Raw genomic sequence first — 26,095 nt, forward strand, 5'->3', positions numbered from 1 at the left:
TATGTACCTACGTGGGGTGATGAATGTTAACAAAATGTACTGTCGTGATCATTTCACAATCTATACATATATCAAGTTGTTGTGTTGTCTACCTTAAACTTACACAGTGTTATACGTCAAAAAATAGTTAAAATGGAAAAAAAAATTTAGGTAGACTGACTTAAGAACCCTCTATAATTACCATACATTAGGGTTTTTTGGGCTGTTCTCTGAGAAAAGACCTGATTTCGTTCCCAATGCCATTGCTGACTTGTGTTAGTCACTAAAGCCTGACTGTAGAGAGAGGCTGATGTCACAGCACTGATGTGCGGCTTCACTGATGGAGTGAGCGTGGTAGGCTATCAATAGTGCTGGAAAACTCTGAGGGGCACCAAACCACCAGAGCCTGGTGCTGAGAGGACCCAGCCTTCCCACTGGGATGGCTGACTCTGTGTTGCTGACATGCCCCCCTTCTCCACTCCTCTCTCAGACTTAGGCCTGTGCTCCTCTGGTGACAGGACCCCACACCCAGCCCCACCAGACCCACTCACAGATGACTATGAGGATCATACAGAAGAGCTGAATGCCTGAGCCCAGGAGGGAGCTGAGGATCATGGGGTACTGGGGGGGCCTGAAGACATCACCATGAACCAGCTTCCACCCAGACTCTTCCATGGTGTCTTCCTGCAGGAAAGGGTAAGAGAATGAGGCTGCTTCCTGGGCTTCAGACGAGGCAGCTCCTGCAGGGACCATCCCCAAGGACCCATGCCACCTGACTAGGGCTGAGGGTCCCTCAGGTATCAACCAGCCTCCACTCTGACAGGGGTGTAAGCAAATGAAATAGCGCTTCCCAGAGAACTGTCACATGGAAAAGGAGGGCACAAATATGAGGCTGACAGCTACATAAAAGGCAAACCTCCTCTCCAAATTCCACATGCCTGGGGCATGAAAAAATAATTTAAACATCAACACAATGAAATGTTAACTCTGAGGGGTTTTGGGTGGTGAGATTTAGAAGCAATTTTTTTTTTAGCTTTTTTTTAATGTTTATTTTTGAGAGAGAGAGTGTGAGCGGGGGGTGGGGGTGGGGGTTTCAGGGAGAGAGAGGGAGACACAGAATCCGGAGCAGGCTTTAGGCTCCGAGCTGTCAACACAGCCTGATGCGGGGCTTGAACCCATGAACCGTGAGATCATAACTGGAGCCAAAGTCAGATGCTTAACCGACTGAGCCACCCAGGTGCCCCACCCCCCCACCGCCAGCTTTTTTTTACCTGATTATAAAAGTAGTATATGTGGGGCGCCTGAATGGCTCAGTTGGTTAAGTATCCAACTCTTGATTTCGGCTCAGGTCATGATCTCACAGTTCACTGAGTTGAGCCCCACATCGGGCTCTGTGCTAATAATGTAGAGAGCCTGCTTGGGATTCTCATTCTCTCTCTCTCTCTCCCTCTCCCTCCCTCCCTCCCTCCCTCCCTCCCTCCTCAGCTGGCACATGCGCATGCTGTCTCTCACTCACTCACAAAATACACTTAAAAAAATTATGTGTTCTTGTGTAATAAAAAAGTGAAAAAATATTTTTTTGGCATATGGCATGATATTCCAATGGACAAAAAGTAGAAAATTTTTTAAAAATCCAGAAAGACTACACGAAAGATATAAAACTCATAAGTAAACAGTCAAAAGTTTTAAAAAACCCAGAAAGACATAAAACAATGCCATTGTTTTGATACATTTCCTTTAGCCCTTTATATATGTATATGTGCATATGTATATATAATTTTTAAACAATGGAATTGGAATCATACTGTATTTACTGCGTACTTTGTTATTTTCAGTTGATGTTTGATCATGAGCATTTCATCATTTCCAATAAATATTCCTTGCATTACTATTTTAATGTCTGCATAATTTTTCATTGTGTAATTGTACCATAACATAACCAATCCATTATTATGGAATATCAGGCTACATCCAGTTTATTCGAGTTATAAATATAGCTATAATAAATATTTCTAAACCAAGCCTTTGTGTTTTTGTTTTCCTTAGGAAAATTCTAGAAGAATTACTGGGTCAAAGCAAGCAAATCATTTTATAGCTCATGGTATACAGACTGATTAGTTACTTTTCAGAAAACTACCAATTTATACTTGCTTGGGTGGTGTGCAAAGGTGTTTAGCTCAGGTCAACCGTGCCAATGGTAAGTACTATACTAAAAAACACTTGAGCTGATTTGAAGGTCCAAACTTTTTTTTTTTTTTTTAATGTTTATTTATTCTTGAAAGAGAGCAACCGAGCACAAGTAGGGGGAGGGGAAGAGAGAGACAGGGAGACAAAGAATTTGAAACAGACTCCATGCTCTGAGCTGTCAGCACAGAGCCCGATGAGAGGCTTGAACTCACAAACTGTGAGATAATGACCCAAGCCGAAGTTGGATGCTTAACCACCTGAGCCACCCAAGTGCCCCACTGTCTTCTCATTATTGTTGGACTCTGTATTTGGGAGGGGGGGGGGGCGGCGGTTATCCCTGAGGTAAAAATGGTTATTCGCAAGTTTACTAGCCATGTATAATCTATACATTTTTTGTTCCTTCTCACATTAGAAATTCTGGGGCTTTTTAATTCTTTTAACTGTATCATCTTTTTTCAAGTTTGTTGCAAATACTGTCTCCCACTTTTCTGTTCTGTGTATGTATTCTGACATGCAGAACAGTTTTTAGATTTTTTGTTTTAAGTAGGCTCCACAGCAAATGCGAGGCTTGAATTTACAGCCCTGAGATTAAGAGTTGCATGCTCTACCAACTGAGCCAAGCAGGTGCCCCCAGTTTTTAGATTTTTAATGTCATATCCATTAAGTTTTCTTTCTGTGATTTCTCCCAATCCTTTTGTGCTTGGAAATCCGAAAGCCTATCCCCATCATTTTGGGATTAAACATTTATTTTCCCTTTCAAACTACTCTATGAAGCACACACACACACACACGCACACACACACACACACGCGCGCGCGCGCGCACACACACACACACACACACACACACACACACACACACACACGCACAGTCTGATAGGCCCAGAGCCCTACTGTTACTCTGCCCTCCCTCTCCAAGTCCATCCCTCCCCAGCCCCCCCCCCCCCCCCCACAGAGTCTGATAGGCCCAGAGCCCTACTGCTAGTCTGCCCTCCCTCTCCAAGTCCATCCCTCCCCAGCCAAGACCTCGTACAATGTCATCCTCCTTGTTATAGTTGGCGATGTCCTTCCGGAGGGTCCGAATGATGATCATGCTCAGGATGCCTGAAACAAACGGGTGGGGAGAAGAGTTGTGAGTACTGCCAATACGGTCTCCTGGGCTGCATGCCCTCCTAGGCTTGGTGTTTTGCTGAGTGATGGCTGGGAACTTCCTCCAGTGGGAACTGGCTACGCAGCTGCCTTTCCTGAGCAGAGCTCTACCCCAGCTATCCAGACAAGGGCACACGGAGGATCGCTCCCCTGGTAGGGGCAGGAAAGAGGGCAGGGGACAGGTGCGGGCAGCCAAAGCACAGTGCTTTTTATTCCAGGGAGAACAGCACCCAGCTGCTCTGTGGCTTGGTCTTACTGACTTCTGTAGCCTCACTTCCTCCCAGACTCACCTCTTACTCTGCCCTGCTTACCTGCTCCTTTTGTCATCCGTTCACAGCCTCCTCTACTCTCACCTCACGCCTCTACCGGGGCTATTCCTTGCTCCCTTTGCCTGCAACGCCTCACTCTGCCCTGACTCCCACCCCCGCTGCAAGACTCACTCTAGGCATCTTTGCCTTTCAACACACCAAATGGTTTGGAGGTCCCCTCACTTGTACCTCCACAGTAGCTCGTTTGCCTCTCTGCGCAGCACACGACAGTGGTTAAGAGAACGTGTTGTATGACCTCAAGCTAACTTAACATTTTAGGCTTAGCTCATGGAATCTGAAGGAATGAGAGGTTTGTAAAGTGCTTATTAACACAGCAGCTGGCCCTCAGTAAGTGTGAAATACAGAGCAGTGGGCATTATCTTTACTTCCCATATGATACTGAAATGACCAGTTTTACTCTACCTCTGCCCACTACCCTCCCCTGCTTGCCAGCCTCTCACCAAGCCTGTCCTACTGCAGGGCCGTGGCCTTGCTGGACCAGTCCTTCCCCGGGTCTCTGAATGGTGGCTCCTCATTCAGAGAGGGTTTCTCTAAAGCAGCCTTCCACAGCTGGGCATCTGGTCACCCTGTATCTGCTCCATAGCACTTATCACCCTCAGGTCTCAACCATGTTTTTGCTTTTTTGTCTCTCCTACCACCAGAACAGACTCTGTGGGGGCAGAGACTGGGCTGGACCCGCTCAATGCCACATCCCCAGCCTGTGGCACAGTGCCTGCACAGCATGTGCAACAACAAAATCTTGTCGAATGAATCAAGGAAGGTGTGCACAAAGAGATGTATTTGTCTCTCCCTAGGGAGCTCTCCAAGGTAGAGACTGAATCTTCTTCACCTCTGCATACCTGATGCCTAGCACAGAGCCCTGATGTCTGTTTTGACCTACACTTGGCCCCCTGGAACACTCTAGAAGTCCCCCTTAAGTAATGTGATGCCTCAGACCTTCCTCCCTCACCCTCTTGTCCTCTCTACCTTCCATCCCACAGATCTCTCACCTGATAGGAAGAAGACCACCACGACGGAGTTAATGATAGAAAACCAGTGGATTTGCACATCACTCATGGTCAGGTAAGTGTCCCAGCGAGAGGCCCATTTGATGTCACTTTCCTGGAGGATGGCAGGGGGAGGGGGAAGATAGGGTGGAAAAGAAGCACTTAAGAGTCAGGTCTCTTGTTAGACAATTCCTGCCCAGACCAGAACCCGCCTCCCCTGTCATGAGCTCCAGCCCCTTCTCACCTCCCAGTGTACAGAGTAGGTGAAGTACAGCTGATTCTCCTTGGTGGGGTCAATTTCCTGGGGCGAGGAGCTGGTGCCCTCAGGCAGGGTGCAAGAACTCTTCTCGTCTGCTTTGATGTCTGTGAGAGATAGAGACTCAGTCTGTTCCTGTGGGGGCCAGTGACACTACCCATGGGCTGTTCTGTGGGGGCGGGGAGGGCGCCCTCAGAGGCCTGCTGCTGGGACCCAGGGTCTGAGCAGAAGCAAGACAGTTGTAAAACTGTGCATCCCAGAGCCCTGACCTTCCTAAGGGCCATTGGGGATGCAGAGAGGCATGTGCTGGGTGTGCAAGAGGGGGTCTGAGACCCTCATTTAATGTCTTCCTTCACTCAATTCAAACATTCACGTATTCACTCAGTCACCCTCACCAAACAGGAAAAATACCACCGATTCATGCTATCATGTTTTCTCATTCACTGTCTCCAAAGGCCCAACACTTCAGTACTGCAATCACTCAGATGCTTCGTTCTTCATTTACTCATCTGTTCATCCTGTTATCTGTCCACCAATTTAACACATAGTAAGAACCTACTACGTGCCCAGTACTGTGCTGGAAACAAAATGGGGAGAAAAGGAGACAGAGTCTCTAAACTCAAGGAAACAGTTGAGGGGAGAGATGATGTCAAAAAATCCCATGGCAAATGTAAAGCTGTGCTCACGACACTCACCAGAAGGAGGGGCAGCACAGTGCTCTGAAAGCACAGGATCTATGTGTTACATGAGATTTCTGGGTATGACTGAAAACGAGGTTCCATAGCTTAAAAAGAAAAACAAAGAAAAAAAAAAAAAGCCAGAAACCCACTACCACCTGGACCAAGGCCAGGCCTGCTAAATCCAAGTATGTCCCATGGTGAGCAAAGGCTGACAGGTGAGAAGCTGGACCAGGTCCTATCAGGCCTATAGGGCTAGGGTTGGGCTCTCAGATTCCTGCACAACTGGTGACCTGGGCCAATTCTAGTCTACGCCAATCACTCACACAGAGGAAGAGAAGCACAGAAACCAGCTGTCCGACCGCTCTGCCTGCCCCTTTGCTCTTCAACTGAGGGTAAGCCGGCTGGTTCTTATGAGAGGCCTGGCCAAGTCCCAGTGGCTGTGTGTTCTTGGCCAGGTCACCAATCTCTCTGAGTCTCTGGTTCCTCATCTATGATCACCACATACCTCCAGGGGTTGCCGGGAGGTGGTAAACTGGGAAGGTGCCAGGCCAGGACACAACAGATGGCAGCTCTCCCCTTGCTCGTCACCTTTTCTGATGGGAATGCAGTGACCCTACCTTGGCCGGGCCCATATAACACAGTGGCCTATCAGCTGTCTCAGAAACGAGTGTGAGAAGACCCTGGGTGTGGAAGCCCAGGCCCATCCAGCCCTGCCCCTCTGGTCACACCTCCCCACTCACCCTCCAGCCTGATGCTCTGGGGAATCACCTCGAAGCGGACGACGCGGTATGTGTGCTCCTGGTCCTCTTCCAGGTCCTCCCGGTGGTAGTAAAGGATGAACGAGAGGTGATTGTGCAGGTAGATCTAAAACAGCAATGGAGAGAACAAAATACCAGCAGTCAAGAAATAGCCAGAGAAGCACCCCAGGTAGCAGGTCCCTCCCCTCGTCCAGCATGCCGAGCTATTTCAACCTGCCAGAAACACTGCTCTCACAGCACTCCCCACTCAGAAACCCTCTAGGGGTCCCTGGGGCTTAGGCCCACCATTCAAGGCCTTCTATCATCTTCTCAGACACCTAGCTCCCCTGCAGTCTCCCCTGACATCTCCCTGCCCTGTGCACAGTCCCCACTCCGCAGCTGTGTTCTCACATCTGCTGCAGCTAGGACACCACCCGACTCTACTCAGCTCGAGCCTACCTAGTTTTCAAGTCCCACCTCCTCCATGACAACCTGAACGCACAACAAGCTCTTCTAAACTCCGCTGGCATCAGTCGTCATGGCGCCAGCACCATCAGTGAGCAGCAACTAGGACTTAAGATGCAGGGTCTACATGGTCAGTCCTCTTCCTAATTGGTACCAGAAGCCCTTTGAGGACAGGGATTATGCCTCAAAAGAAATGGTTTTGCCTTTTATTCCCCACGTGGTAGGAGTTCCATTTAGAAAATTAGAAAGATAGGAGAATCACTATTACAACCATTGCCATTATCAGCATATTTCTCAGAGGCTGTGCTATGAAGCAGACACACAAATTATCTGATTTACACTGCATAACAACCCCAAAGGGCGGGTATGGCCATTACATACATTTCACCGACGAGGAATCGAGGGCACAGTGAGGAAATAGGTAGGCTCAAGGTCACTCAACAACTAGTAGGTGGTGGAAGTGAGATCCAAAACCCAGGAAGCCAGCATGCTCTAGACCACTACAAAGCTCTCTTTCCTACATACTGACGGAATTCTGCGTTTTTTCTTTTGTTTTAGTCTTATAAATGTGGAATCTAACTTTTTAGGGACTGTGCCTTCCACTTCCTGTGTAGCATCTGCCAGAGCCTTGCCCAAAGCACTCAGACTCTGACAGGCCATGCCTAGGGGCACTAAGAGAAAGCTGCCCTGGCCATTCTACCTTTGTGATAAACCTCTAGCTAAATATATCCTTCCCTGGGGCCCCAAGAGCTCATGCCTTAATGGGGGAAACTCCCACAGCCCTTCAGCCCACCGAGACACCCTACCTTGTTGACATCCGTGAAGCCAAGCCGGTAGCCATGCTCAAACTGCACATCCTTTTCCTTCTTCTTGTCATCGCCTTCGCGGTTGGAGTAGAGCTCCAGCCGGGTGGCCACAGGCAGGTTATCGGCAATGCTGGAAACCGAAGGCCCGCTCAGTCCCTCTGGGCCACCTCTCCCGTCAGTGCCCTCCCATCCACCAAGGCGAGGCTTGCAGGGAGCAGAGGACAACTTACAGGTGGACATAGTAGTCTTCCGTGATCCGCTCGGCCACAAGCCGGCTCTGTTCCACGGTCAGGGTCACTGGCTTGTTGGACTGGCTACACAGAACTTCACACTTCTTTTCGCTGTTCATTAGCACCTGGAAAGGGGTGTTGACAATCCGGTCCCCTCTCAGCACCTCTCCTGCCGTAAGAGAGACAGATGGATCTCAGAGTTTCAGCCCTGAGGTTGCTGAGGCCAGCAGAGCCACGGGGACACCGGGCTGACTTGCAGGGCCTCGGGCAGTTCTGCACCTGACACTCAATGCTCTGCCCTGTCTGTAGATAGCTTGCCCATCCTACTCCCACCTGTACGTTCCACCCCCGTTCTGCTCTACCACCCCCAGACTCTCCAGGACACATCAAATATGCCATGTCATTCCATGCCTCTGGGCCTCATGTCATTTCCTTTGCCCAGAGTGCTACTTCTTGCCCCATGTTCCTGGGAAATTCCTCCTCACTCTTCAAGCTGTTTCTATTTCACCCTCTGGGAAGTGCTTTCTGAGTTCTTCAGGGCTGAGCCCGTCACCCTCTTCCCTGATTTGCCTCTGTATACAGGCAGTCTTGTACAGTGGCGAAGACAGGACTGGCCATTGAACCTTGGCTCTGCCACTCACTATCTTAGCAGTCTTGGTTAAATTACTTAATCTCAACAAACTTCAATTTCCTTACCTGTAAAATGGGGATTATAATAGCAACCATCTCACAGGGTTACAATGAAAAATAAAGTACCAGGCACAGAGCAGGCAGACAACAAATACTATTTTTATCATCAGCATCACCTTTGCACCTTTCCATGTCAATGATGCGACTTTGCACAATGTGTTAATATATTAAATTTCTGCGACCTCTGAGTTCTTTTAAGGGCCGACAATGTGTCCTATTCATTTCTGTGTCTTCAGATCCTAGCTCAGGCAGGGAGAGGAAGTGGACTGAAATCCAGCACCTGAGATTTTTTAGCCAAAACATGTTTTTACTTAACGAACTGGCACACCCTTTGCATGCCTGTTGCTTCAGAGGGGCCTCCGGATGTCATGCTAGCAGGCACTGAGCAGTTAGGGACTGTCAACTAAAACCGATGGCACTTTCATTCTGAACTCTACTAACAGTTCTTCTGGGACATTGTGAAACTGGGGCAAGCTGAAGACCCACCAAAGCCAACAGGCAGGACTAGCTCCTGCACGAACACTTGGTCTAACACGTGCTTCCCAGCATGGACCTGCTTGGATACGGCACTCTCTGCCTAGTTAGTCAGTCATTCCTTCAGTTGTTTGTTTGTTCATTCATTTGTTCATTCATTCATTCGTTTGTTCATTTGTTCCTAACTAGTATTGGTTACGTGCTGGGCCCTGAAGATGCAATGTTGAACAGACATACTCATGCATCTTACAGTGTAGTGGGAAGACAGACTTTGGTTAAATCATCAGGATAACGAGACTACATCGTATAACAAGAGGAACTTGCTCTAGACATGGGGGAGCAGGTCTAGGAAAGTTTCTCTGAGGAAGTGATGTTTGAAGTGAGCTCTAAAAGAAGAGAGGCGTTAACTATGTAACGAGACAGAGGAAGAACATTCTAGACAGAAGGAACAGTACATGCAAAAGCTCCTGAGGGTGGGAGAAGTGTGGTGAGTCTGAGACACCTGTGTGGTTGCAGTGCAGAGGGCACGTGGGAAAGTGACTTAAGGTGAGCTCAAGAGATGGGCCAGAGCTGGACCTGAGGGCCTGGGGGCTGTGCTGGAAGTCCGATCTTTATCCAGGGAGCAAGAAACGCCAGTGAAAGGTTGCTAACAGCTGAAGGAAGACAGTATCTGGTTCTGATGACAGAAAGATCACTCTGGCTGTTTTGTCAAGGAAACACAGAAGAGGCAAGGGACTGGTTGGGGCGATGCCAGTCAGTCATGCACGTAAGCGATAACGGTGGCTGGTCAGGGCTATGCTGAGGCTGGAAGCATGTACACAGATTCAGGAGCTACCGAGCAGGCAAAACTAGGGGACCTGATGCTGACTGATAAAAGGGATGAGTGAGGAGTGGTGCACATCAGGTAGACTGAGGTTTCCACAGCCGAGTGCTAGGGGGAAAACAGGAAGAAGAGCAAATTTAGACCGAAGGCGTTTTTTCAGTTTGGAGACGTCAGGTGGGTATGTCAAGCAGGAGGTGAGATATCCAAATTTAGGGCTCAAAGGCCAGGTCAGGGCTGTGGATAGAAGCTGTGAGTTGCTGGCCTGTAAACCGTGCGGCAGGGCACGAGCTGCACCACCTCAGGGAGTACGACACAGCCATGCAAAGTAGCAGCCGTGACGAGTGTGGACGAGGCCACTCAGGAGAGGGACTTCCCTTCTCCCCCTTTTAGAAGCCTAGTAACGGCAGCTGAGTCCGTTAAACCCAGGGAGCGACTGGCCAGTGGAGAACAAGGATGCCAATAAGACACGTGCACGGTCCACTGTCGAAATGATTCGGGTCATCCTCTTCATTTCACAGACGGCCATGCTAGAACCAGACAGGGACAGTGACTAACTAGCCCATGATCATTCAAGGGGACTGTGGTAGTGCTAAGCTCTTGGGCCCCTTCCTCTACACCATGCCCTAATGCCCACTTCTTTTTAGTTTACAAGGAGCTCACTTGAGAAAAGGAAGGACATACACAGAGAGAAACCAATCTGCAGACCAAGCCAGCAGGTATCATTTCTTGATATTTAGAAATTAAATTTAAACCAAGAAAGAGGACATGCTGGTTTGGAACGGCTCATTTCTAATACAGAAGTATTCCTTTCAACCTTTAATAGCTGGAGCAGAGAGCCAGCCAGGCTGAATGAGCTACAAGCTATGAACGTGGACCCTCTAAGAGAGCCTGACATTGTACTCCAGTGCATCTGCCACAGACACTCCCTCGCACGCCATGATATGAACCTCCATCAGTGCGATCACCATGAGCACAGCCCTCTGACAGCCCAAATGAACCTTTCTGGGGAAGGCAGCCAGGACAACACAAAGAATCGTCTTTAGAGTTAAAAAACAAACAAAAAAAAAAAAAACCTGGGCTAATATCTCCGTTTCTCCACCTATTGGCAAGTCTTAAACCCCTGAAGCTGCTGTTCCCTCTACTATGAAATGGGGGTAACCCTATTGGTGAATGACTGGGGCACATGACTTTACCTCCTTTTGTCTCACTTCCCTTACCTATGTTAAGGGGATAGTAACGGTAGCTACGTTCATAGGGCTGTTGTGAGAATTAACTAAGTTAAAGCAGAGAAAGGCCTAGAACAATGCCCAGCTCCTAGAAGAGCCCTGTAAATACTAACAGTGGTGATGATGATAACGCTAAGTACAAGGCTTGCCATCCAACAGGTATATAATGAAGGAGGTTTCTGCTCCATTCAGGTAGGACACTAACATTGACTGAATCCTCCAGTGGATTCTTACACTGGGTCAGAAGTGGGAGAGAGAGGAATGGAAGGCATGATCCCTCCACTCTAAGAGCCCCTAGGCCATGAAGGGAGCCACTCCTTGAAGACAGAATGATACAATACAGCAGGATAACTTTTGTACACAGAGGTTTCTATTCCTTTTTAAAAAAAATTTTTTTTAAATGTTTATCCATTATTTGACACACACACACACACACACACACACACACACACACACACACACACTGCAAGTGGGGGAGGGGCAGAGAGAGAGAGGGAGACACAGAATCTGAAGCAGGCTCCAGGCTCTAAGCTGTCAGCACAGAGCCTGACACGGGGCTTGAACCCACAGACCATGAGATCATGACCTGAGCTGAAGTTGGAAGCTCAGCTGACCGAGCCACCCAGGTGCCCCAAGAGGTTTCCATTTCTATGAGGCAGGAACATCCCCCAGCTTCATAGAAGATATGGCAGAGGCTCAGAGAGGTTAAGATCACCCAGTGTCACACCGAGGTGCTGAGCCACGGGCTGCCAACGAATCCACACCAGCTCATGGGAAGGGAGGAGCTGCTCTCAAGGGTCCGGGTAGCAAGGGGCCTGGAAGACAAAGCAGGTCATGTTTCTCAGACAGAGACAGGTGGTTGGGCGTGGCATGGTGTGGTGTGGAAAGAGAAAAGAAGCATAAGTGACAGGCAGGAGGGGCAGCCCAGACAGTCAGTGGAAATCAGCCCTGAGGCAACAGTACGAGGCAAGACTGAGGGCTGGGAGGTGCTGCCTGGTTCTGGTTAAGCTGACTAAAACATCTGAGCCATGGGTAGCCCTGACAGAGAAGGCAGCCCTTTCAGAGGTCTGCTCAAGAAAGTTCTCTCCTTTCTCCCTCCTCAGCTAAAAGAGGAAAGTCTCCTAAGTTCCTTGAGGTCAGGGACAGCATCCTTCCAAAACCAAGATGGGCACAGAGTAAGTACTAATAATTGTGTCAGGAACAGAGGCTTCTGAATGTCTTTTGCTTTAAGTCTAAAATTCTACCAAATGAAGAATTATTTGAATTAGAATAAAATGGCTACTATTTATGGAACACATATGTCAGACACTGCGCTGGGTGCTTCACACATTATTTGAGGCAAGTCTTGCACAACCACTTAGCAAGAACTATGGTGATGTTTCTGCTTCCTTTAGGGCCAGAGGTAGTCACTCATTCTTTTAATTAAAAGCAGAGTAGGTTACAGAAGCCAAGAGAGACAGAAGGGAGTATCTAGAAATTAAGGGAGAGCCAGTCTGAGCAGTAGCCTGCAACTCTGAAGTCCAAACACATGGACTCCAAGCCCAGCTTAGCCATTAACAACATAACCAGAGGCAAGTCACTTAACCTGCAAAATAGGCATAAAAACAGCAACTACCTCCCCGGGGATGTTACGAGGATTGAATGAGCTGATATGTACGTAAACCACGTAGAATGGTGTCCAGCACACGGTAAAGTCAGGGTTCACGGCTATCATCATTACGCAAAGATCTGGATTCCCATCTGCGACAGGCTGACAGTGAGAGAAAAAACTTACCGAGATTCTCTGCCTTGTAGGTTATTTTGCTGGGCTGGCAGAAGGGCAGCGAGTAGTATTCATAAGGTAGCTGGGTTCGAGAGCTGGTGAGCTTCACAGCCTAGTGGGAGAAGAGAGGCTGTTTGTTGTTCCTCAATCCAGAAACCAAGACAGCTGTTTCAATAGTTCTACCTGTACCCACACATCGTTGGTACAGTCGGCAATATTATCAAATAAGCAAACTAAGTGCAGCAGATGCAACTGTAGCATACTACACACGATAAAGTCTACAATTCTGATTTCGTGTGTCATTAGTTTTAGACTACATCACAGATTTTGTTTAAAATCATAACCAAATTCAAATACGCTGAGAGTCTGATGTCCTTTGACCCTATAATTTCACTTCCGGGCATCTTTCCTAAGGAATAACTCCAAACGAGGATAAACTTTAGGAACAAAGAGGTCCACTCCTTGCTCATAACCACAGCGTGGTTACAGTGCCTACAGTTCCTCGAGCCCATCAGGCTCTGCGCCCGCTGCTCCTCTTGGTCCGACCCCGTGCCTATCTGGCTCCTTCTCACATTTAGGTCCCAGCTTAAGGCCCCTCGTCTGGAAGTCTCTCCCCAACTATTTCATCTAAGGGAATTCCTTCATTTGCTGTACTCCAACATGTGTAGTTTCCCAGGTAACAGGTCTGTACAACAAAATTAGTTTACCTGTTTTAAAAAATCAGTTTCCCCCACTAGAATTTAAGATTTAAGCTTCATGAGGGCAAGGACCTACAGAGCCAGGCACACAGTAATGCTCATTAAATGTCTGCTGCATGACAGAAGAGAGGAAAAACGGGAAAACAAGTATAAGCCCCCACACTGGTCAGTAAACCGTAATATACTCATCCAATTAAATATCATGCAACCATTAAAAATGAGGTTTAAGAAGACCATGAAGGAGAATGTTTAGGAACTGATACATGCACACAGACTACAGCTCTGAAAACAGTGACAGTCATAGACAACACCAAACCGTAGGTAAACAGAACAAAATGTCACACACACACACAAAAAATCTAGTCTACGTGTAAATAAAATTATCTTTGCTATTTAGAAACTATCAACCATTCCTCATGCATCATCTATAAAAGGACAAATAATTTTTAGAATCCAGGTCCACAATCCTTTTTTAAAATTCATGCTTTGATATGGAGGTTCCTTAAAATATGAAAAAATAGAACTACCCAACGACCAAGCAATTGCACTACTAGATATTTATCCAAAGGATATAGGTGTGCTGTTTCAAAGGGGCACATGCATCCTTATGTTTACCTCAGCACTATCAATAATAGCCAAAGTATGGAAAGGGCCCAAATGTCCACTGACAGATGAATTGATAAAGATGTGGTGTATGTATGTGTATATATACATATACACAATGGAATATTTCTTTTTTAAAAAATTTTTAATGTTTATTTACTTTTGAGAGAGAGACAGAGAGACAGAGCACAAGTGGGGGAGGGGCAGAGACAGGAGGGACGGAGAGGGAGGGAGACACAGAATCCAAAGCAAACTTCAGGCTCTGAGCTGTTAGCACAGAGCCTGATGGGGCTTGAACCCACACACAAACTATGAGATTGTGACCTGAGCCAAAGTCAGACGTTTAACTGACTGTGCCACCCAGGTGCCCCTATATACAATGGAATATTACTCGGCAATCAAAAAGAATGAAATCTTGCCATTTGCAACAACATGGATGGAAGTAGAGTGTATGATGCTAAGCAAAATAAGTCAGTCAGAGAAAGAGAAATATAATTTCACTAATATGTGGAATTTAAGATATAAAACAGATGAACATAAGGAAGGGAAGCAAAAATAATATAGAAACAGAGAGGGAGACAAATCATAAGAGACTCTAAAATACAGGGAACAACTGAGGGTTGTTGGAGGGGTGTTGGGCTAAATGGGCAAGGGGCATTAAGGAGGACACTTGCTGGGATGAGCTTCGTGTGTTGCAAGTAAGTGATGAATCACTAAATCCTATTTCTGAAATCATTATTATACCATATGTTAACAAACTTGGATTTAAATTTAAAAAAATCTCATGCTTTGAAATCAGGAATTTATTTTAAAAACATTTTAACGTTTATTTTTGACAGAGAGAGAGAGACAGAGCATGAGTGGGGAGGGGCAGACAGAGAAGGAGGCACAGAATCAGAAGCAGGCTCTCTCTGAGCTGTCAGCACAGAGCCCGATGCAGGGCTCAAACCCATGAACCACGAGATCATGACCTGAGCCGCTACCTGACTGAGCCACCCAGGAGCCACAAAAATTTTTATTTTAAAAGGGCAGGGTGGACAATGCCCTCCAGCTGAGTCTGGAGCAGTACCCCATATTTAATGACTATCTGTGTAAAGAAATGCAAAAATGTTCATACTAAGTGGGATAAATAAAGTCAAACACTTCAGGCCAAGTCTTGTCTATAAGGAACTCACAAAAACTGGGTTTCAGAGCTTTTTAGATGTCGGACTAAGAGACAGAGGACATCTACTAAGCGTTTCGTGAATTGCTTGAGACAAAATGGCCAAAAAGTTACTGTCTATTAGAACAGCCTGCTATTTTGTGTTTCTTCCATTCTCTCTTTCTGGATAATCAAAAAAGAATCCACATTGCAAAGAAACTGAGCCCCACCTTTATGTTCCCTCCCACCCTCCCTCCCCCAAACCAAAGTGTGCCCTCTTCCATCCCCAGCCTGGCAGGACTGGAAGCCAGAGCCACCCTCTCCTCCCTGTGCCACAAGTTTTGCTCTGGAGGCAGCTTTTGACAAAAGCACTGAGAGGAAGGGCACTGCAGTAGTTAAGAGATGGAGCAGTTAAGAACTAATCCTACTTCTTTGTCTCCATATGACCTTGGGCAAGTTGGTTTACTTCCCTGGGCCTTGGTTTCCTTATCTATAAAATATACGGTAAATCTGTAAAATATACAGTATCTGCCTCAGAGGGTTCCTGGGCTGGGGGGGGGGGGTGCAGAGAGGGAGGAATCGTGAGTTAAATCAGGCATAACGCCTGGCATGTACATAACCCTCAATAAATGTTACTTTAATTACTGTTCCTGAAAGTAACAGTCTGACCTCCGAGGAATAGAGATGCTCACAATAATGCAACACACCTAACTTTGCATCTACTCATTAATTACTGCTTAGTTCTAAATGCAGATGCTTTTTAACATATTTATATGCTTTCAGACATACTTATACACCCTGCCAGGCTATGTATTAGGAGCTGGTAACACAGCAGTGATTGAGACAGATAAGATCCCAGCTCTTTTACAACTTGATTCACAGCAGTTTTCGTTTTTTTTTTAAAAACAAATGTATTATTTATATATTTATCCTCTTCACTGATTAACAACTCCTGGACAATCACAAACTGCTTGTATGTGATGCCCCAAATAAGCACGACACATAGCAATCTGTCATTTTGCTAATACCTAAAATGTGGTGTCAAACAAAGGGGCCCATACATGGTGGCACATCAGGTAGACGGCCCTTTGTGACCTTCTTGTCTTCTGTTTCTCCCTTTGGACACTGTGAAGCTCAGGCAAGGATACAAACTTGATTTTCATGCAATCTTACTGAGTTGCTTCTGCACAGACCAGTGAAGATGTGGTTCACATCACCACAATAACGAGGCAGGAAATGTACGTTTATTTTAGGAGCAGGATTTATTTTTGGAACTAAGTTTTGTCAGCCCTTTTTACAAAATCACTAAGGATGTGAAGGACTACTCAAAACTTTCAACTACTCGTTACTTTGCCAAGGGAGGAACAGTGTAGTAGTCAAGTAACTGGGGATTTACAGAGGCGAGAGGATGCCAAGTGCCCTACACGGTCAACACCATACAGGAAAAAAAAGACCCAGAAAAATACCAAAGTATTAAGAGTGGTTATATTTGGGTGATGACAGAGGAGAGACCCTTTGGCTGGGAGCCCTCGCACAAGATTACGCCCCTTCCCCGCCCTCCCTGGTGGCAGTCCATATCCAATGACTGGTTCATTGAGGGATTCAAAGAACCAATCCTCTTGCCTCAACTTGGAACAACTCTGAAGGGTCGGCCATTCCAGTTCCAGAGCTTCCCGCAGGCCTCAGTGAATCCCTCTGCCCAGTCCTGCTTCCCTCACTCCCTCCCGAGCGCTGACCCTGAGAGACTATCCAATAAATCTGTACCATATCTCTACCTCGAAGTTTGTACGGATCCAAAAAGATCCACCACCAACCCCTGGCCCCACTTGGGGCTCTGAGAATGCCACCACCAGTACACTGTTAAAGAGCCACTAATCAAAGTGCCAGCCTGCCCACTGCCCCTGACCAACCATATTTTAAGAGACTCATTCCCCACCCTGGCTAGTTGACTGACCGACAGGTGGACATCTAGCTTGAAAAGCAAAGGTGTCTGGTGGGATGGCTTCTCTTTACACTTGAATTGTTCATGCACCAATTTGCCTTATCTATTTACCATTGATTCCACTATTTATTTGCATCTGATTCATTTTTTAAGGAAATACATTTATTTAAGAAGCTAATACTATTATCACTATTAAAAATGGAAAACCAAGAGCAGCCATAAAATCATGAGTTGAAGTAGTAGCTATATTTCTTAATACACATTAAAAGAAAATAGCTATTAAAATAAATCGTATTTGGGGCGCCTGGGTGGCGCAGTTGGTTAAGCGTCCGACTTCAGCCAGGTCACGATCTCGCGGTCTGGGAGTTCGAGCCCCGCGTCAGGCTCTGGGCTGATGGCTCAGAGCCTGGAGCCTGTTTCCGATTCTGTGTCTCCCTCTCTCTCTGCCCCTCCCCCGTTCATGCTCTGTCTCTCTCTGTCCCAAAAATAAATAAACGTTGAAAAAAAAAATTTAAAAAAAAAAATCGTACTTGTCAACTACTTGAAATCAGCTCATATACCCCCACTGAGATAGGTAGTACACAGTTTAGAAAAACCGAACTGGGGAATCCAGCTGTGGCAAAATCTGCAAGCAAAAACACAGAGCCGTATACGATAGGCTGTGTATGTGTGGACAATGTGGGTTATGCAAGAGAAACTGGTGACTGAGAAGAGAAGGAGAACTGATGAAAGAGGGAGGCAGAGGTGCCACAGAGGAGGCAGCCGGTTGAGAGAGACAGACACACACACACACACACACACACACACACACACACACACACACTCACAACTAGGAACAGGGACACACGTGAGGATGAAAGTGAGAGAGAAACACAGGCCTGGCCAGAGCCAGAACCAAAGAGAAAGCCGGAAAGGGACACAGAGAGAACACACTCCCATAAGCAGAGTTGCAGACAGGGAAAGAGAGACAGATGAAGAGGCAGAGTGCCCGGAACGGTGGACTCCGGACAGCACTCCCCTTCCAGCCAAGCAGCACGCAGCGGACTCGCTTTTTCCCAGGGCGACTGGCACGGGCTTTTGTTCTCTGCAAGCTTGGGCCCATTTCACCAGGGCCCTCCAGCCAGGCTGCCAGCACAGAGGCTCCAACAGTCCAGAAACGCACCTACCTTGATTTCTACAGGGTCGTTCTGGTGGAAATTGATTGGTGCAACCCCAGGGACGTAGAAGGCGTGAGAATCACACGTGAGCGAGAGAAGCAACAGGGACCACGGCAACCAATCCTGCTTGGAAGAAGAGAGGCTGTAGTCAGAATGGGGAAAAGAAGCGAACATCTCCCTGGGGCAGGTCAAGTCATAGCAGCTTCACGTCTGCTTTACCTGACCCAGTGTCATCCCTACTCTGTAAGTGCTGCCTTCCACATGCCCCCAAGAGTCCCACACGGCACCGATCTTGCACTTCTGCACTTCTGGAAACGAGTCACAAAATGAGTGAAGTAATTAACATGGGGACAAAAGGGAAGACTGTCATACAGGAGCCACACTTCCCCACTTCCGGATCAATGTTCTTTCCACCATGTCATGTTGTATCACTCTTCAGTATAGCTAGCAGGAAGCTAAGCTCCACAATGTTCCACAAATTCCCTTTTTTCTATGTAGCAATGGGCTTACTTTGTCAGGAAGGTCCCATATCACCAATACAGCTTCACACACGCCTTCTCCAAACTGTATGGGCCTCATCCCCTGCCACTCTCCTCCTCACTCAGTTCCAGCTATGTTGGCTTTCTTGTCTCTTGATAGCAGGCCCTTCTCTACCCCTCAGGGCCATCCCCTTTACTGCTCAGAATGTCCTTTCCACAGACACATGCATGGCTAATCTCATTCCTTATTTCATTCAGGTCTAACTCAGACGTCACGTCCTCAGAGAAGCCTTCACTGATAATCCTATCTAAAATAAGCACCCCCACGGTTCCCATTACCCATTCTCCAGCCCCCTTGCTTCATGTCTCTTCATGGACTTATGTACTTGATATGTACAATATGCATGTGTTTATTCGTGCAGTCTGTCCCCTTCCACTTGAATGTGATCTCCGTGTGTCCCCAGTGCCTGGCACAGAGCAGGCACTCAGTAAATGACCTACATGCAGGATAGTCACCTGGGAAAAGACAAGAGTGACCAATTACTGGCCTCAAGAAATGCACTCCATTGAAACATCTCTTTCCCTTAACAACATGCTTCACCCCCTCAAAGAACTAGAAGAGTTTCCTGATTCTCTCTCTCCATTTGGTCTAGACAAGGGACTCTTGTCCAGACACCTGGATTACAGATTCACTAGTGTTCCTGCATCTGCCCTGTCTCTCTGCCCCCTGTACTGTCACAGCATTTCAGACCCTTGTTTCCTCTCACTGGACACAGCCTTCTGATCACCTTGCCTCCACAGCCCCTCCATCCTTCAAGTTACCAGCACACGCGCGCGCGTGCGCGGGCACACACACACACACACACACACACACACACACACACTCAGATGGTTCTTTGGGAACTCAGTTTTATATGGAGTCAGAATTGCTCAGGGGGCTTGCCAAAAATGTGGCCTCATCTGCATTCTTACCAGGAGCACAAGCTGAGAAAAAGTGGCTTTAATAGTTTAAGGTTCTGAGCTTGGTGCACTTTTTGTAGATGCATAGCTTGGTTAAAGCCTTAAAAAGAATATATTCAGAGTGTTCCCCCCCCCCCAATTTGCTGTAAATGTTTGTTAAGTATCTGCCAGCTTGTTCATTATGAAATTACGAAGGAACAGTGTGACCCCAATAAAAAAAGTGAAAGATAACTATGACAGCTGTACTGTACTTAGTAATCAGTGGGGTCAGGGGTTAACAGCAGGATATTTAAAAGAAATGACCAGACTAGAAGGTAGAAAATTATCAATGGGGTAGGATTCTGTATAGGAAAACAATACTTTCCCCTTTCTGTCCCTTAAAAATTTTTTTAATTTTATTTTTTAAATTTTATTTATTTTGAGAGAGTGTGTGTGTGTAAGAGGAGGGACGGGGGGGGGGGGCGGGAGAGAGAGAGAATCTCAAGCAGGCTCTGCACTGTTAGTACAGAGCCCGATATGGGGCTTGAACTCAAGAACCGTGAGATCATGACCTGAGCTGAAACCAAGAGCAGGATGCTTAGCCAACTGAGCCACCTAGGCACCCCAGAAACTTTCAATTTTAAAGTAAATTTAGATTTATAAGAGTTGTAAAAATACTATGAGAGTTCCATGTACTCTTCACCCAGTTTCCTCTAATGTTAACATTTTACATAACCACAAGCAGGCAAGGCTTTTAAAAATAACTAGCTTAAAAATGTTTTGAAAAAGTAGCACATACACAGTAAATAATTCACACAGTACAAATGGATATACCGTGAAAAAGAAATCTTCCTCCCACTTGGGCTCCCTATAGACAACTGCTATCACCAGTTCCTTGAAAATCCCTCTAGAGACATTTTACGCACTCACAAAGGGAAGGGTTTGGTAGTATGAGTTTGTCTTGAGTACAACAACAACAAATAGGATTTATTCTCTCTTTTTGTGATGGAAAGCCTACGGACCCAGGCTGGCTACAGCATCTGATTTCCTCTCCAGCAGACAATTTCCTCTAATTGACCTGTTGTGAGAAGATTATGGCCCTTCCTCTTTGGAGCCCTGTGCTAGGCCTCATTGGCCAGTCTTTAGGAATGTGAGTGCTTTGAGTCAAAGAAACAAATCAGGTCCTCTTTCCCCTAATTCCTTTTTCTACTTGAATTCCAGTTCACTAAATGCAAGGAGAACAAATCCTGCAGTTCTGGCACAAACCACCACACAAATGTTTAAAAAACAAAAACAAAAAAAACCACCTGTGAATTTTTGAAAAACAAGGCAGAAGACAGACCATCCTCACGCAAAGATACTATCAACATACCACACATCAATGGATCTTAGAGGAAGGATCAACTGATGAAAAATGGCAAAGGCTATTTCCTTAATGTGCTATCATCTTTGAATAATACAAGTTGGCAACCAAAAGCAATTCAGAAGTTCAGTTGAGAATTAAGGGCTGCATCAAAATGACACTGTCAGTTTTAGATATTAAAATGTCACTGTTTTGATATTCTCATATGGCTGGAGGGATAATTAACTAGAACCCTTCTGGAGCGGGGGGGGGGGGGGGGGGGGGGGCGCAGCCTGGCACTCCATCAAAAGCATTCCCCCTCCTCCCCAAGCACATACTCTTTGACTCTGCAATTCTACTTTGAGACATGTTAAGAAAAATATGGCAGGGGCACCTGGGTGGCTCAGTTGGTTAAGTGTCCAACTCTTGATTTTTGGCTTAGGTCATGATCTCATGGTTCGTGGGATAGAGCCCCATGTTTGGCTCTGTACTGACGGCTCAGAGCCAGGAGCCTGCTTTGGATTCTGTGCCTCCCTCTGTCTGCTCCTCCTTACTTGTTTTCTCTCTCTCTCTCACTCTCTCTTTCTCAAAATAAAAAGGAAAAATTATTTAACAAAAGAAAAATATGGCAAATATGCCAAAATGTACACAAAAGGATGTTCAATATGGTGTTATTTAAAATTGTGAAATTTTCACTAAAATAGCCAATATTAGTGGAATAGGTTAAATTATAATGTATCCACTTACCTATTTATATACTCACTAAAAAGGAAATATTTCTTGAGTGGGAACATTTAAGCTTTAGATCTAAGTAGAACAAGCAGGGGATAGAACACTGCACAGCAGGATTCTCCCCTTTTTAAAAAAGTTACCTTTGAGAAAATGTGTAGCAGGCAAAACGGGCTCTGGGTGTAATGGACTTTCTTCCTTTTTTTATATCTCTATTTCTAACTTTTCTTATGGGATTATAAAGTATTTATATCAATTAATAAAAATAATAAAATAAATTACGCAGAAAAAAAAAATCACCCTTCTGAACACCTAGGGTAGAGTAATTCTAGGTCGGTATGGAAGGACTTGCACCTGCTGGCCCAAGATACCTTTCCATCAGCACCTTCCACTTTTTGGAAGCCTTCAGGAAAATCCCAGGATTGTCTTGGCCCTTAGTGAGCAGACTTGGTCAGGTAGAGGCTGCCTTTAAGCCTCTGCTCAAGCTGTTTTTCACACCTGCTCTCACCTTATTCAAGTCTACCTACACTTGAAGGTCCAGTTGAAATGTTCTCCAAGACCCTCAGATCTCCACAAATATGTCAAAATGTACATAAAAGGATGCTCACCATGGCATTATTTAAAATCGTGAAATTCTGGAATATACAAAATTTCCTTTTTAATTACCTAGTTATATACTACTTTAATAAGTATATAAAAGTATATAACTGGGTAAGTGGATACATTACAATTTAACCTATTCCACTAATACTGGCTATTTAAATTTTTTTTTTTTTTTAACGTTTATTTATTTTTGAGACAGGGAGAAACAGAGCATGAATGGGGAAGGGTCAGAGAGAGAGGGAGACACAGAATCTGAAACAGGCTCCAGGCTCTGAGCTGTCAGCACAGAGCCCGACGCGGGGCTTGAACTCATGGACTGTGAGATCATGACCTGAGCCGAAGTCGGACGCTTAACCGACTGAGCCACCCAGGCGCCCCAATACTGGCTATTTTAGTGAACAACTTCACGATTTCAAATAATGCTGTGAACATCCTTTTATGTACATATTTTGTGGAATTATTCTTTCCCTTTCTTTTCAAGGTACCTTCTAAGTACCTCTATGATGTCACTAGAGGCAAGAGAATGGAAACTACCCAGTACCCAACTTTCACATCTATACATGTTCAAGGATTAGTGTTTATGTTATTTGGCCAATACTTAAATCTGTGCTTGTCTAAGGACTACTATAGTACATTTCATGCTGAATTGTGGTCATTTAAGCTTCTGCCATCTGTCCACCTGCACTAATTACTTGTCTAGCCATGTTATGGGAGTACTCAAACTAATAAAAAGCATCAACCAACCTCTGATCTATAAAAATATAAAACCATCCACTCACATAAGATTGAATGTTATGGGTTTTGTTTTGTTTTTTAGTAAGCTTTATGCCTAACATTGGTCTCGAACTCACAACCCTGAGAACAAGAGTCACATGCTCCATGGACTGAGCCAGCCAGGCACCCTGGAATATTATGGTTCTTAATCTCTGTTGTATCCTTAAGAATCTGATTTTTTTTTTTTTTAATTCTTAAATTTAAGGAGTTCTTGAAACCTCCTACCTTTCCGCCTGTCCAAGGATCTAGTTTGAGACTCCTGGAGAATATCTATTACCCCTATACCCTATCTGTACATCTAGGATAGTGGTTCTCAACCCTGATGCATATCAGAATAAGCTGGGAGTAAATGGATTAAATTCCCAAAAGGCACAGGTTGGCTGCATAGATAAAAAAAAATAAGATCCAGCAATATGCTGTCTACAAGAGACTCGCTTCAGATCTAAAGACTCACGAGGGCTGAAAATGAAGGGATAGAAAAACATATTCCACATAACAAAAAGAAAGCAGGGGTAGATATACTTCTATCAGACACTACAGACTTACAGTTTAAAATTGTGTCTAGAAACAGAGAAGGTCACTGTATGAGAAAAGGGTCTATTCAACCAGAAGATATAACAGTTATATCTAAGTTAGAAACATATACACACCCAACATCAGAGCACCTAAATGTATAAAGCAAATACTGACAGATCTGATGGAAGAAACTGACAGCAATACAGTAATAGTGGGGGACTTCAATATCTCGCTTAAAATAAGGGCCAGAACACCCGGACAGAAAATCAATAAACAGCTGACTCAAAAAACACTATAGACCAAATGGACTTAACATACACATATGGAACCTTCCACCCAACAGAAGAAAACATGTTCTTCTCAGGTGTACACAGAACGCTCTCCAGGACAGTTCACATGTTAGGTTCACAAAACAAGTCTTAACAAATTTAAGAGAAATCATTCCACATATCTTTTCTGATCATAATGCAATGAAACTAGAAATCATTAACAAAAAAATGGGAAATAAGCAAATATGTGAAAACTAAACAACACACTCTTGAACAACCATGGAGTCAAAGAGGAAATCCGATGAGAATTTAAAAGTACCTCAGACAAAAGAAAATAAAAAGACAACCTACCAAAACTTATGGAATGCAACAAAACTAGTACTAGGAGGAAGTTCACAGGGGTAAACAACTACATTATACATTTATATATCTCAAAAAGCCTAACTTTACATTTCAAGGAACCAGAAAAAGAACAAATGAAGCCCAAAGTTAGCAGAAGAAAGGAAATAATAAAGATTAGAACAGAAATAAAAAGGAGGATTTTAAAAATAGTAAAAAACAAAAACAACCAAAAAAAAAAAAAAACCCCACCCACAACAGAACTGTGTTGGCTTTTTGAAAAGCTAAAAATTGACAAATGAAACCAAACAAAATTTAGCAGCACCAATGAGAGAAAAAAAGAGGGAATACTCAAATACAATCAGAAATGAAAGAGGAGACATTATAAAAGGTGACTCAGAAATAAAAAGGATCATAAGGGACTATTATAAACAATTATACACCAACATATTGGGTAACTTAGGAGAAATAGGTAAATTCCTAGAAACACATAACCTCCCAAAACTGAATCAAGAAAAAACAGAAAACTAAAACAGACCAATAAAAAAAGGGGGGCAGGGGGTTCAACCAGTAGTCAAAGAGCTCCCTTCACAGGTGAATTCTCCCAGACATTCAATAAATAATACACACTAATCCTTCTTAAACTCTTCAAAAATAAAAGAGGGCATAATTCTGAACTCATTTTATGGGGACACCACCACCCTGATACCGAAACCAGACAAAGATACCACAAGAAAACCACAGGCTGATAGCCTTGATTAACATAGATGCAAAAATTCTCAGTAAAATACTAGCAAGCTGAATCTAATAGCACATTAAAAGGAGCATACACCAGGGGCACCTGGGTGCCTCAGTCAGCTAAGTGTCCGATCTCAGTCTAAGTGTCTCTCGGCTCAGGTCATGATCTCACAGTTTGTGGGTTTGAACCCCACGTCAGGCTCTGTGCTGACAGCTCAGAGCCTGGAGCCTGCTTCAGATTCTGTGTCTCCCTCACTCTCTGCCCCTCCCCCACTCCTGCACGCACGCTCGTGCTCTCTCTCTCTCTCAAAAATAAATAAACATTAAAAAAAAAAAAAAAGAGCATACACCAAAATCAAGTGGGATTTATCCCTGGGAGGCAAAGATGGTTCAACTTAAGCAAATCAATGTGATACACCACATTAATAAAATGAAAGGAAAAAAACCCCACATGATCATCTCAAGACACAGCAAAAGAATACGACCAAATTCAACATCCATTCACAATTTAAATTCTCAACATAAAAGATATAAAAGGAATTTACCTCAACACAATAAAGACCATATATGAAAAGCCCACAGTTAACATCATTATTTCTTGCTAATCAAAAATATATGTGTTCTGAATTTCCCCTCTCAGAAAGCCAGATACCGGACCTTTTTGCCTTACCTAATATGCGATTTGAAGCCAGGGCAGAGGATTACAACCTTCTGCAGTCATCAAGCCAATTAAATCTAAGAAGTTACTCCAGTTCTACCTTCTTGTGAAACAGAGATACTGCCCTGGACAACTAAGGGGCTCCCTGAGAGCTTAAGGCTGCAGAGAAGTGAAAAGCAAATCCTGAAAGGCTTCAATATGCTTCTGTTCCAAAGTCTCGAACCCATAGCACAAGTACATACACCAAAACCAAAACCAAACAAAAAGACACAACAACAACGACAATACTCACCCTGGTGGAAAACTCAACACGAAAAAGCAACAAGCCACAGAGCCACTGGGCACCTACCAAGTAAGTACAAGGCACTGTGGCACACAGTCCTTTCCACT

General features: G+C 45.1%; 1 protein-coding gene across 3 annotated transcripts in view; it reads right to left on the minus strand.

The window, feature by feature from the left end:
* Positions 1–26,095, minus strand: part of TM9SF4 (transmembrane 9 superfamily member 4) — a 53,228-nt gene that overhangs the window by 13,242 nt on the left and 13,891 nt on the right. For 2 of the 3 annotated variants that reach the window (XM_047851687.1, XM_047851689.1), the window contains exons 2-10: positions 18,329–18,442; positions 12,791–12,890; positions 7,804–7,972; positions 7,574–7,703; positions 6,306–6,429; positions 4,874–4,992; positions 4,633–4,744; positions 3,199–3,269; positions 531–663 (exon numbers count right to left, since the gene is read on the minus strand). In XM_047851687.1, the coding sequence (XP_047707643.1) occupies positions 531–663; positions 3,199–3,269; positions 4,633–4,744; positions 4,874–4,992; positions 6,306–6,429; positions 7,574–7,703; positions 7,804–7,972; positions 12,791–12,890; positions 18,329–18,442 (1,072 nt within the window). Of the gene's footprint in view, positions 1–530; positions 664–3,198; positions 3,270–4,632; positions 4,745–4,873; positions 4,993–6,305; positions 6,430–7,573; positions 7,704–7,803; positions 7,973–12,790; positions 12,891–18,328; positions 18,443–26,095 lie in introns of those variants that run through there. The other variant, XM_047851690.1, reaches the window with a different exon arrangement.

This window comes from Prionailurus viverrinus, chromosome A3 (assembly GCF_022837055.1).
Source record: "Prionailurus viverrinus isolate Anna chromosome A3, UM_Priviv_1.0, whole genome shotgun sequence".
In the NCBI taxonomy this organism is placed as follows: domain Eukaryota; kingdom Metazoa; phylum Chordata; class Mammalia; order Carnivora; family Felidae; genus Prionailurus; species Prionailurus viverrinus.